Consider the following 12,578-nt stretch of genomic DNA (forward strand, 5'->3'; position numbering starts at 1 on the left):
AGTCTGGTTAAAATAGTTTCCACAGGAAAAATAACACACTTTTCAACTTCAGGTTATGAGGCAACTTTTATTTAAGCCTCAAACCTCAAAGGTATTTAACACAGTGCACATTTGAATTCTACTGAACTTCTTTATGGTCTGGTAAACACTTAAGTGTAAAATTTTTTTATTTAGGCATGTCTGATGTTTGGTTGTTATGTTTGGGTTTTTTCTATATGCAGTTCTCTGAAGCACAGCTATTACTATTCCCTACAACTTGAAAAAACCTCACTCAACCACCAAGAAAAAAAAAACCCCAAAAAACAACAAACTGACACACTAGAAAACATGATTAAATTTTTTTAGTCAAAACACATGTAGCATGCATTGTTCATTAACCATCTGTTCAGACATTTTAGCAAAGCAAGCTCAAGACAATTGTTCAGCACCCATAATGCCTCAAATCCACTTCATTTAAAGTATTAAAGTTGTTTTAATACTGACATTCAAATATTTATTAATATATTAGCACCAGCGGAATTGCAAAGAGCAAACAAAATTATAATCCAGTGCCTCTTCCTGAATTTTTTTCAGTGTACTTAAACTGACCTTTACATAACAGAAATTTTATAATCCAGTTTTAAGTAAAGTTTTTTGCAGCAGTTTCGACAAAAAATTATGAAAAAGCCAAATGACTGATTATTGCCTATAGCTACAAACTGGTGACATTTTGTTTTATGCCAAAAGGATTACTTTTTAAGCCTCACTTGTTTTGTTTGGGGTTTTTTTTGGTGGTGTTTTGGTTTTTCTTTGTTCTGACCCCCCAAAAAAAGTGGTGTTTAGCTCTTCAGATCATTTAACAGATCTTTTATTTCATTGTGGGTACCAGAACAGTAAAATCAAAGTGTTTTAATAAAAGTTTTATATATTCAGACTATGACAATGTACTATATTTTATGAATATAATGCTGGCATTTTAAACGGCCAAAACAAGCAAGCTTTATCATTTTTCTTTTCTTAATAAATACTGTTCTGGGAATTGACAACTTCCTTCTTTCAAGTGTTATTTCCCCAGTGTTCAAGTGTCATTCTCTAGCTGCATGGCTTTTCACTTCTCTCATGCTTGACTAGATAGGAATAACCAACAGAAAATAAATGTGTATATGCCAGGCTCCCACTAACCCTTCTCATGTAAAGGCCATAGCGTTCGAATCACGGATAAATATTTAAAAGCATTAGAGATGAGACACACCTGATTGGAATGAAATTGGTTAGAGAAATAAAAGATCCCCACTCAAACTTGAAGTGAAAAATATTTATTTAAGCATGCAAAACTATAAAAATTACTAGGAAAACCCTCACAAGATACATTGCAGTAGCCAGACAAGCAAGCAAGTAGTTTTAGTAATGCTTACTAGCAGTAAAGCACACAACATTAAGAAGCAGTGTTGGAGTATTGGAAAAATACTATCCACTGGAGAAGTATTGACAGGCAAGAAAAACTGTCTGTTCTCCAGAGCAGACAAGGTTGATCTTCAACCGGATGGGACTGGTATTGCACTTCTCTAAAGAACAAGAAATATTTAAAGAGATGCTAGTGGTACTATTTCAAGAGCTCTATTTGCAGCAATCATGCTTATCTGTTATAGAAAAGTAGTGAAAGAGCAGCACTGTAAATCTGAAGGGTTTTTTATTTAGCCCAGAAGATAAAAATCACATTAGCTGGGGCTTCACACTTTTTGTGCCTTTGCATAAATGAAAAAAACTCTCAGACTCAAGTTATACCTTCTTAAAAACAAAAGAAAACAAACAACCAAAAAGCACCCATACATTTTTAGGCATTTGGTAAAATTCTGACACAGAGAAATGAAATGAAAGGTAAGTTGAAAGAGACATTAGTTGCAACTTTTCACATAAGGGATAGCACAGTATGGCTTTATTTTTGCAATTGTCAGAAGGTAAGACAGAGGCAGAAACTGCTGTTTCAGAAGCCTGAGGAGTAATATTTCTTGCCAAAAGAAGAAAAAGAAGCTGAAAACATTAACACCCCTCCCCTTTCCTCTAAGACAACTTATAATAGTCTGCCATGCCTCACTTCTACCAAGAAACCTGCTTACTAAGAAGAATGAAATTCTGTTCAAGCTGAAAAAAACCCATTTTATTTAAATTGATGATGAAACAGTTGAGGGGAATTTCAGAAGGATGGCAGAATAACCTGAAAACACATTCTTGTTTACTTTTCCGTGTGCCAATCTGTAGTGCGGCTGTAGGAAAAGGGACATTTTTTACATCTTTTAAATCATGCAAGTATTTTAGAAAACTCTAATTCTGAGCAAGGTTATTTCCTCAAAAGTATCTTCATGTACCCAGACTTAAATTTTTGTCCTGGTAATCCAGTAAGGACAGAATACAGGTCTTATTTCAACAGATTTTTTCCTACTTAAAGAAGGACCCCTATCACTACACTCAATTTATGTTGTTAAGTGATGACAGCTTATACACCACACCTCTCTAGTTAACACAGAAGCTTAAGTAAGCCCACTTCCACCTCAAGGCAAGTGACTTAAGTATGGTACCTTTATTTCATGGAAGTAAACCCCCCCAAAACAACCAAACCACAACCACAAAACAAAACAAAAATCCAAACCAGCAGCAGTAGGGTTTTATAGTGGTCTGATAGTCTTATCCTAGCCATCTTCTCCATGACAAATAAACATGCAAGATAACTCCTAGGTTTATACAGTTTAGCATTAAAACATAAAAACTCCACTCAGAGGAAAGACTTGTACTTCAGATGGCAGTTTTTTCTGTTCCTTGAATACTAAGACATATCTATATTTCTGTTTACTAATAAACTTTCTCACAAGATGTCAGCGATTGAAATTACTATGATCCTTGCTAGAAACACAAGTACATCTACTAAATTAAGAGGTTCGTGTAAATCCAGAGTAGCAAGTGACATAGGAAAAGCAGAAGACTTGGGACTCTTCTGAGTATGTTAGGCTGCATAGTGCAGAGCTGGGGGGGGGAAGTGTCTACAGTTCAAGCATCTTTTCCCAGAGTCTGAAGAATGCACCTGCAGGATTTAAGAATTAAATAAAGGATTCAATATGCATACAACGAGTAACTCCCTCAGAGGGCAAAATCATGCCATGTGGTACTTATCCATATTTACTGGACTATGAGTTCAACAAGTGTACATGCTGTTGAGAGGAGAAGAGACAGAAAAGGGATAAAAAAATAATTTAAAACAGAATCTTCAATGTTGAACTGATTTTTTTTTTTTAGCTATGATGAACACACCTGATAGTCCTAGGTTACTACTCGTGGATGTGTTCGGGCAAGGTGAAAAGAGGGATGGATGCAGACTGAAAATAACCTTAGGTGCCATTGCACAGGAGGGCTGGAAGACTGGCTTTTAGGCAAGGAGAACAAGGGTGAGTTGACAGTAAACAAGTAAGGAAAAAAAAATCCAGTATCTTCATAATTTTTGTAAATGAAATATTTGAAGTTTGTGCTGCTCATTTTCATCAAGTCACAGCAAGGCTGGACTGTCATCAAGGCTGGCATCAACCACCCACAGTTTTAGCCAGCAGCTTTCCTATTACATGGCTTGTTTACATCTCTTTGAGTGTGGCACAAGAGAAAACCATCTAGTCAGAGACCAAACTTGTCCACCCTGAGAATATGTAACTTGAACAGAGACCACACTACAACTACCTATCAACAAATTCTAGCAGACTAATTATCAGCTCTCCTTCTTTGTATTTGACTATTTATAAAGGTGAAATGCTTGAGACAACATATCCATCATATTGTCCACATATTTGAATTCTATAATGAAATATACATAACAAACACAGAAGTGATAATTTAAGAACACAGAACAGATATAGCATATGTACAGTTTTCAAAAACTTAAATGTACACACAGATTAAAAAGAAAAAAAAAAAGTGGAGTCTTTCCACCTCCTGAAGCAGATGGGATAGGGCCATTGATTTCAATGAGGTCATATTTACAGTCAGGAACTCTGCAATTTTTATAAGCACCTGGGATGCCCACTGCAAGGTAGTGAACTTCATGCACTGACAGTAACAAAGAGTTAAAAATCTACATATGCTTTGGTAATGTTCTCTTACAAATGTAACCAACTTTTATGCAGCTCTAACACACTAGCAATTATACTCCATTTGTAAGAAAAAAAAATTAAGATGAAAGTTGATTTTGCACAGCATAATTTTCACTGTAGCACTTTTAAAGAGGATCACCATGTTTCCAATATCAACTCTAAAACTGTGCAGACTAGCAAAATTAAATTTTCCAGGATGCTAAAGGGGATGAGGAGAAAAAAAAATAAAAATCACACAGTATTTAAGTCATTTCATCTCCACATAAGTGACTACAGCAACTATATAACGAAGACTTTATTTTTACTACCTGCTCATTATTTTTGATCTCTGACCCTCTGCCTCCACAAAGATTATCTTCATTATTGTTTGTACTCATCGCACCGTTGCTTAATTCTGGAGACCTAATTAGGTTTGATCCATATCTGTTCCCACTGGGTTTTGTCGTTAACACTGAAGCCATCTTGCTAAAATGTGGTAAAGAATTTTCATTTGACCCTTGAAAAGTTTCAGAAGAGTCTTCCAATGCCATGTAATTGTCTAGTATTTTTGTTCCAGCACATGATTGATTTGGACCTTTCAGCATACTAGCTGTATTTGGCATTTCAGAGGTAGCATCAGAACAGTCATCTTTGTGATCAGATGAAGCAAAACCTATCTTTTTACCATTAATAAGCAACATATGTTCTTCTAGATTCATGCCAGACACCTGCGTGCATACACATGGAGCTTCTAAATGAAGATCATTAACCTGGTGATTCGTTGGTTCTATTTTTGATGGACTACTTATAGCAAATGAATTAAGATTTCCCTTTGCAAAAGCAACCTCATTATTATTGTCTAGAGGTAGTGACTCTTGTGTTAGCAAGTGATTTTTCCTAGCTAGCGGTCCACTGCTGGTTACAGAAGTAAAAAAGTTATTTGTATCTGCAGGTTCCATTGGTAGCTTTGGAAAGGTTTTAATTTTTCTCAAAGAACCTTTCTTAAAAATGCCATCTCTCTCCAGGTCAGTAACACAAGATTTTATATCCAATGCAACACTAGCAAAACTGTCAGTATGTACTGCATGTTTGTCCTCTTCTGTTCTCTTTTTAGTTTGAGTTGCAAGTTGAGAATGTTGAGTTTTCTCGTTATCCAGATCAATTTGCATTTCCTTTAAACCTTTTTCTCTGCCAGTCACCATAGTAACTATAGAAGAATCCTTATGACAGGTAGCTGTCACATCTTCTACTGCAGACAAATCACCTGCTATGTTGTTTTTCTCATTTGAATGCAATTTAGATCCCAAACTTCTCTGACACATTCTTCCCTTCCACATGTTATCACAGACATCTAGATGCAAAAACAGATGCTTGTATTAAATGCATATTTAAACCTTCTAATCTTTCCTAAAAAATATTTATATTGCTTTTTCTGCTACTACTGTTACATATCTTTAGTATGTTACACAAATTAATTATTTCTGGACAAGTCACTTTTAATCATAAAAGGACACAAAATATATTATGTTCATTAAGAATTGTACTTTTGCTGCTTCCGACCCCCAATCCACAAATAATTAATAATGACTTTTTGATATTTAGAAAGGAACCTATAAGAGAAAGTACACAAACACAGTATTTTAAAAATTATTACATACGTCAGGCAATCTAAAGTTCTAGACCAAATATATTTTAAGGTTACCTTGAGAAGCACCAAATGATTCAATTGAAAGAACTCTTCTTCCAACAGCAGACAGGCTTCGACAAATATTACTTGATGAAGCAACCTTCAGTTTTTCTTCACATAATGACAAAACGCTCTAGAGAAAATTAGTGTTAAATACTTAATTATTAATAATTTGTGAGTTTTGACTAAAGTCAATCATGTTAACTCACACAGTACATCTGAATTTATATGATGTTTTATTGGAGTTTTTTTGTGCGCTGTTCACTATCCTGTGTGTTTCTATTAAGTCACTGAATTAATTTCTCATTTTTACCACAAGCTATCATAAAATTATTTCATATATTTCAAGTTCTAGCCTACAGTAAGAACACTAAGAACAATTGATAAAATTAATATATATGAATAGCATCAGGAAACCACAGGAATCTAGAGTGTGGATTATTTTTTACACAGCCATTTGAAGTGACATATGAAGGATAATAACTGTTTTTATTACCAAAATTACATTATAAGTACATCCTGAATCTTTTAAAGACTTCAAAATACAAATATCTGGAATGTACTGTTACCAATTAGAGAAAGCAGTCATTATCAAATCACAAAAAGAAACATTATTTCATAGCTCTAATCTGTAGCCTGAGTATCATGCAATGGCATTAGCACTGGTCTCACACACAATTAACTACATGCATTCACACATTTGAAAACTTGTCAGTTAGGAAAGGAAGTGAAAGAGTGCTGCCTTGTCAAATGCATACCACTGTTTCCACAGTAACTGTTCCTAAATAAACACTGATGGAACCTCATACAACTCCGATGAGCTGCTCTTACTTTCCCATTAGCCTGCTCAACTGCTCTTCTGCTGCTGTGAGTGGAAGGAAAATACTGGCTCTGCTGGTTCACATACCAGATGATTGAGGAAGGGCAGGAAAAAGTGAGACAGACTTTTTTGGGGGGAGGGGTAGGTGTGTGTTTGTTTGTTTTGGTTTTTTTTCCCCCCTTTTTTTTTTTGTTTTTTTTTTCTTTGTAGCACCCCCCCCCCCCCCAAGAATGAAAATAATCTTTTGACATGGTCACAAAGCAACCTTTGTATATTACCCTAGATCGTCCTTGACCCACTCTATTCTTGGGCTGATGTGAGTAGTCAGCAATAGCTTTCACTGACTGCAGACCAAATGGAGACGGATAGGGAGTACTCTACAATTCCTTTCCTGATTATGCTTGAAAGTGAACAAAAAGAAATACAGGTGAGCTAATCAAGAAGGCTCTGCATCAGGAACGGTCTCCTGCCTGGGTAGTCCCCAACCAGGGAGCCAATATTTGCTTTATAAAAATGAATCTATTAATTCTTCTTCTGCAGCACCCCTTACGTGAAGGATTGATTATAGGTGTTACAGCAATTAAAATATACACTATTAGCTCAGACGGGAAAAAAAAAAGTACACAGCACTACACAGAATTAGATGAACTGAATCCACGAAAAGCTGTATGTGAACAACCGTTACTCTCTGGCTACAGTCTGAAAGTCTGCAAAACAACATATTAAAGCTAAATAACATGTTATCTTGAAAAATTCTTTCTATCTTCAAATTCGTTATGAAAACTAGAGGTATTTCACAGCATAATTCCTGTGCTATTACTTCTAATGGCTTTCTCTCTCTAAACTAAACATTAAATGGGAAGAATCAGTTAATGAGAAAATTTAGATCCACAAGTGTATTCACCCAATCTTCTTCAAAAGTCAGATCACTGTAGAATATCTACATCTGTTCTTCAGGTTGCCACTCTGTTAGAGTAGGAAGAAACAATTTCTTTTGAGTCTGGAAAAACTTCATCTTTCTTACAAAATTTGAGCATATTAAAGACCATCTGTTTATTAATGAGAACACATACAGAAATCTTTCTGTCACCTTATTTTGAACAGGAAATTATGTCAAGCTGTTTTACCTCAATATCTGGCCTATTTTCAGGATTCTCTTCTTGCATTTGTTCCAGTAGAGTATGTAGATCCTGTCCAAATTCTGATTCTGTCTCAGGTTCTAACATATATTCTATTGCTGCTTTCATTGTTGTACCCAAAGAATAGACGTGCGCCTGTATGAAGTTTACAAAAAGGCATTTGTTACCAATTATTTTTCATGCCAAAAAAATCTCTGAGAGTACAAGGAATACAGCTTACATTGCTTTCATTTTTAATTAACAGTTTACTGGAAAGGTGGTCTAACTTAAACAGGAGGGACAAAACAGGCTTCAGTCCTGGCTTGGGGGATATGCATTTTGCAAACAAAAAGAAATAACTCCGTGGGGTCCAGCTAGAACCCTTTTTCTTCCTCACCAATATCAAGTATTACAATTGTTCATTTACTACAGTAAAATATAAAACTTGTCCCCCTTGTGTGCAAACAGAGTTAGAAGCATGCTGGGAGATCAAAGTGGCATTCCTCTTAGCAGGTAAAAAACAAATTAGCTTGCAGAAAACTTTATATATAGAAGTATTTTTTAAGTGCTATCTAGCAGAAAGAAGGCAAGCAAAATCAATAGAGCATAGTATCACTTGTCTCTGAAGACACACATGAAATAATTTTAAAGAAATACTCCATATTTGCAACCTCTGCTCCTCTTATAGCCTACAGGCTTGTGATGAGCTCCAATAAAAACAGAAGTGAGCCAATAGCTTTCTTAAGTCTAGTGCTTATGCATTAGATTTGCCATACAACACAGCTACCTCCCAATTTTAGAAACATTGTGCTTCTTAAAAAAAACCCAAACAAACAAACAAAAAAAATCTTTTCAGTTCTGCTTTAGTGGTAATGGAATTTGTCCATGATGGCCTATATTTTATTTTCATATTCGATTCAGAGTATACAACTCAGTAAAATTTATAACCAGGATTATAACTGCAAGTTTGTGTAAACACTTCAATGGTGATGTAGTACAGCCAGGAATTCAAGTGTACTGAAAACTGCCCTCTCAGGTTGACCAATACATACTAGATTTTTACGTGAAATATGGTGGTGCTAATGCATTTGTTATATGCTTTACTATTTTTCACCCTAGAAAGAAAACTATAAGGTCAAAAGTAATTTCTTCCCTAGACCCTCCAGTTTCCCCCTCCAATTTTCTCAGTATGGTGTATTATTGTCTCTAAATTGTATGAAAGGGAGGTGACTTGTTCCACAGGTATGCATACATGTTTACTTTTCTAGTGAAGCAGGGCACCTCCACAAAGGGGAGTGCAACACTACTGTGTAAGGTAAGTGCTGTGTGTGTAAGCAGGCAGCTTGGACAGTTTCACTTCTCCACCTTACTCCATGTCCCCCCAGACCAAGAAACTGGTGCTGACTACTGGATATAAAGCCTTGATTTGCCCTTGGGACACATCAAGATCAGGACAAAGGTCAGAAAAACAAACCATGTCATAGGATCTAAAAGGAAAAGATCAATTTATTCCTTTTTTTTTTTTGCAAAGCAGTAATTTCAGTCTTGAGTTCTTCACTACCATACAACTTCACCATCATGCAGAAGAGACAACTGAAGACTTTTGTTTCAATCTTGAGAGTCTCAAAGAAACTCGGGCAGGAATTGTTACGATTTTTATTTTAATTTAGCATAAGAACAAATGTTGCTCATCTGTTCCAAAAGTAAGCACTACTTTTCCTCCTCCCTGCCCCCCATACATTAAGCTATAACCCACTTAGTGGCAGTAGCCCTACTGAATGAACTACGCTATTGACAGACTGCCATGATTATGAGTTGGTGTTTTTGGTGTTGTTTTTTGTTGTTGTTGTTTTGTTTTGTTTTTTTTTTTTTGTTTTTTTTTTTAGATAAACCTGTCTATATTGGCAAAAAGGATACAAAACTATGAAGCCTGAGCAAAACTCACTAACAAGGTGGTAGGAAGACAGTTATTTCATCATAGTTCCTGAAGTTATCACTCCTTCACCTATACTTATTTTGTCTCCAGAAAATAAATTCCATTCTGGACTAACAGAAGTATAACTTCTAATAAATGTGTAGAGGCTGACGGTCCTGCAGTCAGCACAAATTAACTCACTATAAACCTAACTAGGTATAAATTAATACCTCTCTAAGCCTGCCCAAGACTGAAGGCCTGGGAAAAAACAAAAAAAAAATTCTAGATTTATACTTCAGTATATTTCAATCTGGGCAAGAAATTTAACCAAAATTCCTTCCCTAACACCCAGGAATATATGAAGACAGTTTTAAGGTGTTTTTTTTTTCTATAGGCTGTTTCATAAGCTTTTGAACAGTGAAGAGGAAGCATAGAGTGTAGAACTTATTCCTCTATTTTGATATTAAATACTATGAGCATAGTGAGCTATGTCATTTTGCATTTCTCAATGGACATCATAAAAGAAAACTGAATATAAAGAACAAGACGGAAAGGAAGACGAACTCTTAAAAATGCAATACAGCCTATTTAAAGAACTTTTTAAATAAAAGTAATATTGTACTGCGGTAGTTTCATATACTCAATATTATTGAGTTTCTTCAGCTCTGTTGCACAAAATGACTATTAAAGAAATTAATCACTCCCTTAAGCATAAGGAAAAAAATAATAATGTACAGGTTATGGACATACACTATGCAGACCAAGCAATGTCAGAATACCAGATGAAAATAATGTCACATACTGTGAGGGCACCTTTGAATTCAGGAGCTACTTCTGAACAGAATAACCAATGCCAGCCTCCCAGTGCTGATTCTAACATCAGGAATGGGTAGAATTGCTTTCTTCAGAAAATTTGTTTTCAGACTGTAACATTGACTATATAACTGACTCCAAGATTCATTGATGATACCTTAAATATATTGCTTACATGCTTTTACATCATGTGGCAAAAGCAACACATAACACTGGTATGCCATCAGCAAATCTTGCATTTGTATTTATTTAGTATGGTGTTCTATTTATAGAAATGCCAAGGTTAACGAAGGCAGCAGCAGCAAAAAACAACTTTAATCTTATTCTGGGGGGGGGGGGGGGGGGGGGGGGGGGGAATAAAATTAAAGGGTGGGGGAGAAAAGAGAAAAAGCAACTAAGACTCAGCCTACAAAAACATAAGGTTGTAACACTTGCATGTCCCTAACAACCCACATCAAAAGACATGATGTAGCCATGAAGTAAGAATTAAAAACAATTTACTTCAAATTGTCAGCTTAACTTCACACATTTCTTTTTCCCTGCTTGGCATTTAGCAAACAGTCAGAAACTTCAGGGAAACTCAGTGAACTAGAATATGGCTGCGAAAGATTCTTGTTCCTGTCTCCTCTTTTCATGATGTTCAAAAGTAGTATTTTACATGTGTATACAAGCATTGCTTTTATTTTATCATTTGGACGTTACCTGTATGCTTAAGCCTCTCCAAAAGACATGTGATTCCTCAGCATTTGATTTCATTTACAGAATGTAGTGTCTACTTCAAACAAACTCTTGTTTATTCTTATACACTGCATATCCAGTCCTCTTTCAGTAATAATTTGTAAGAAATCATAGATAATTTCTTATAATACAAAAGAAATAGAATTCATTACATACAATTCAAATACTAACTCCAAAAGCAGGACAGAATGATGAGAAACTTAACTTTGAGGGAATAAAAAATTTGCCTTTGACAATTTTTTTTTACCCACAGAAGGATGTATATGGACATTATAAGACACAGTTACAGGAAGGGCAAAGCAACATATTACCTCATCGCACTCTTCTCAACTAATAATTTCTGTGCCCAGTGGGGTATAACTCATATCCCCTACTCTGCCTTCAAAAGCACAAGGGTCTCAGATACAGGCAGATAGGCTTCCACTCCCTCCATTTTGCGGTCCTGTTTTAAATAAGTTCACTGCATCTGTTCTTGTACAAGGGGAAGGCCAGACTCATATTAAAGAAAGGTGGGTCTTTTTTCACCAAGACAGAAAGTTGTTCTGTTGAGATACTTCCTTTCCTCTGCCACCACCACCTCCACAAGAAAAGGGCAAAAGAAAATCCATTTTTTTTAATCAGGAAATTTTCTGAGCTGACAGATCAGAAATAACCTTAAGTCTCCTGTCTGAACTGGAGCAATGAGAAAATGAGTTAGTGTTCATCCACTAGGTGGGGCGTTCCCCAAGTTTATGGATCAAATCTGATTCTATTTACCAGACTGCTTAGTTTTAGGAAGAAAATTTCACTTTCTGGGAAAGCAAGATGGTAAATCCAGTAAATAAATAAATAAGTACAAAATATCTAATGCTCATTAGAAGGGACTACTCTCAATGAAAACAAACTCACAATTAAGCTAAGTTTTTTTTAGTATGCTATAAGGAGAGTTAGAAACTAACAGGAAAGAGCAGCAAACAACTTTCCTTCTCCTAGAAGTCAAGCAAAAACTGGTACTGTACTGGCAGTTAAGAACTTTCTTAAGTAGTTAAGAGGGTTTTGTTTTCCTCCTTAGTTTATGAAAAAAAAAAAACCAACAACCCCCCCCCCCCAAAAAAAAAAACACCAACTCACCAAAAAAAACCACCTGTTTTAAATCTAGCTAAGAATAGGTTTTCAATTACAAGAACTTTTGCATTACAGGATAACAACATTAATAGCTGGTAAACAGCATGCATTTCAAGAAAGATCAAAAGGAATTAAAAATTAAAGCAAAATGTCTTCACAATTACACCCAACCTGTAGCTGTGCCTGGGATCACCCTGATGCAGGTGTAGGACCTTGCACTTCATTTTGCTGAACTTCATGAGGTTTGTGTTGGCCCACCTCCCTTCCCTCCAGCATGTTGACTGTACCACATAGC

At 35.7% G+C, this 12,578-nt stretch overlaps 1 protein-coding gene across 1 annotated transcript in view; it reads right to left on the reverse strand.

Annotated features, from left to right (window-relative positions):
• KNDC1 (kinase non-catalytic C-lobe domain containing 1) overlaps positions 1-12,578 on the reverse strand; it is a 65,328-nt gene that overhangs the window by 32,835 nt on the left and 19,915 nt on the right. Inside the window, exons 4-6 of the mRNA XM_065671984.1 lie at positions 7,723-7,869; positions 5,791-5,908; positions 4,418-5,439 (exon numbers count right to left, since the gene is read on the reverse strand). Of these exons, the coding sequence (XP_065528056.1) occupies positions 4,418-5,439; positions 5,791-5,908; positions 7,723-7,869 (1,287 nt within the window). The remainder of the gene's footprint in view (positions 1-4,417; positions 5,440-5,790; positions 5,909-7,722; positions 7,870-12,578) is intronic.

Source organism: Lathamus discolor, chromosome 3, assembly GCF_037157495.1.
Source record: "Lathamus discolor isolate bLatDis1 chromosome 3, bLatDis1.hap1, whole genome shotgun sequence".
NCBI classification, from domain to species: domain Eukaryota; kingdom Metazoa; phylum Chordata; class Aves; order Psittaciformes; family Psittacidae; genus Lathamus; species Lathamus discolor.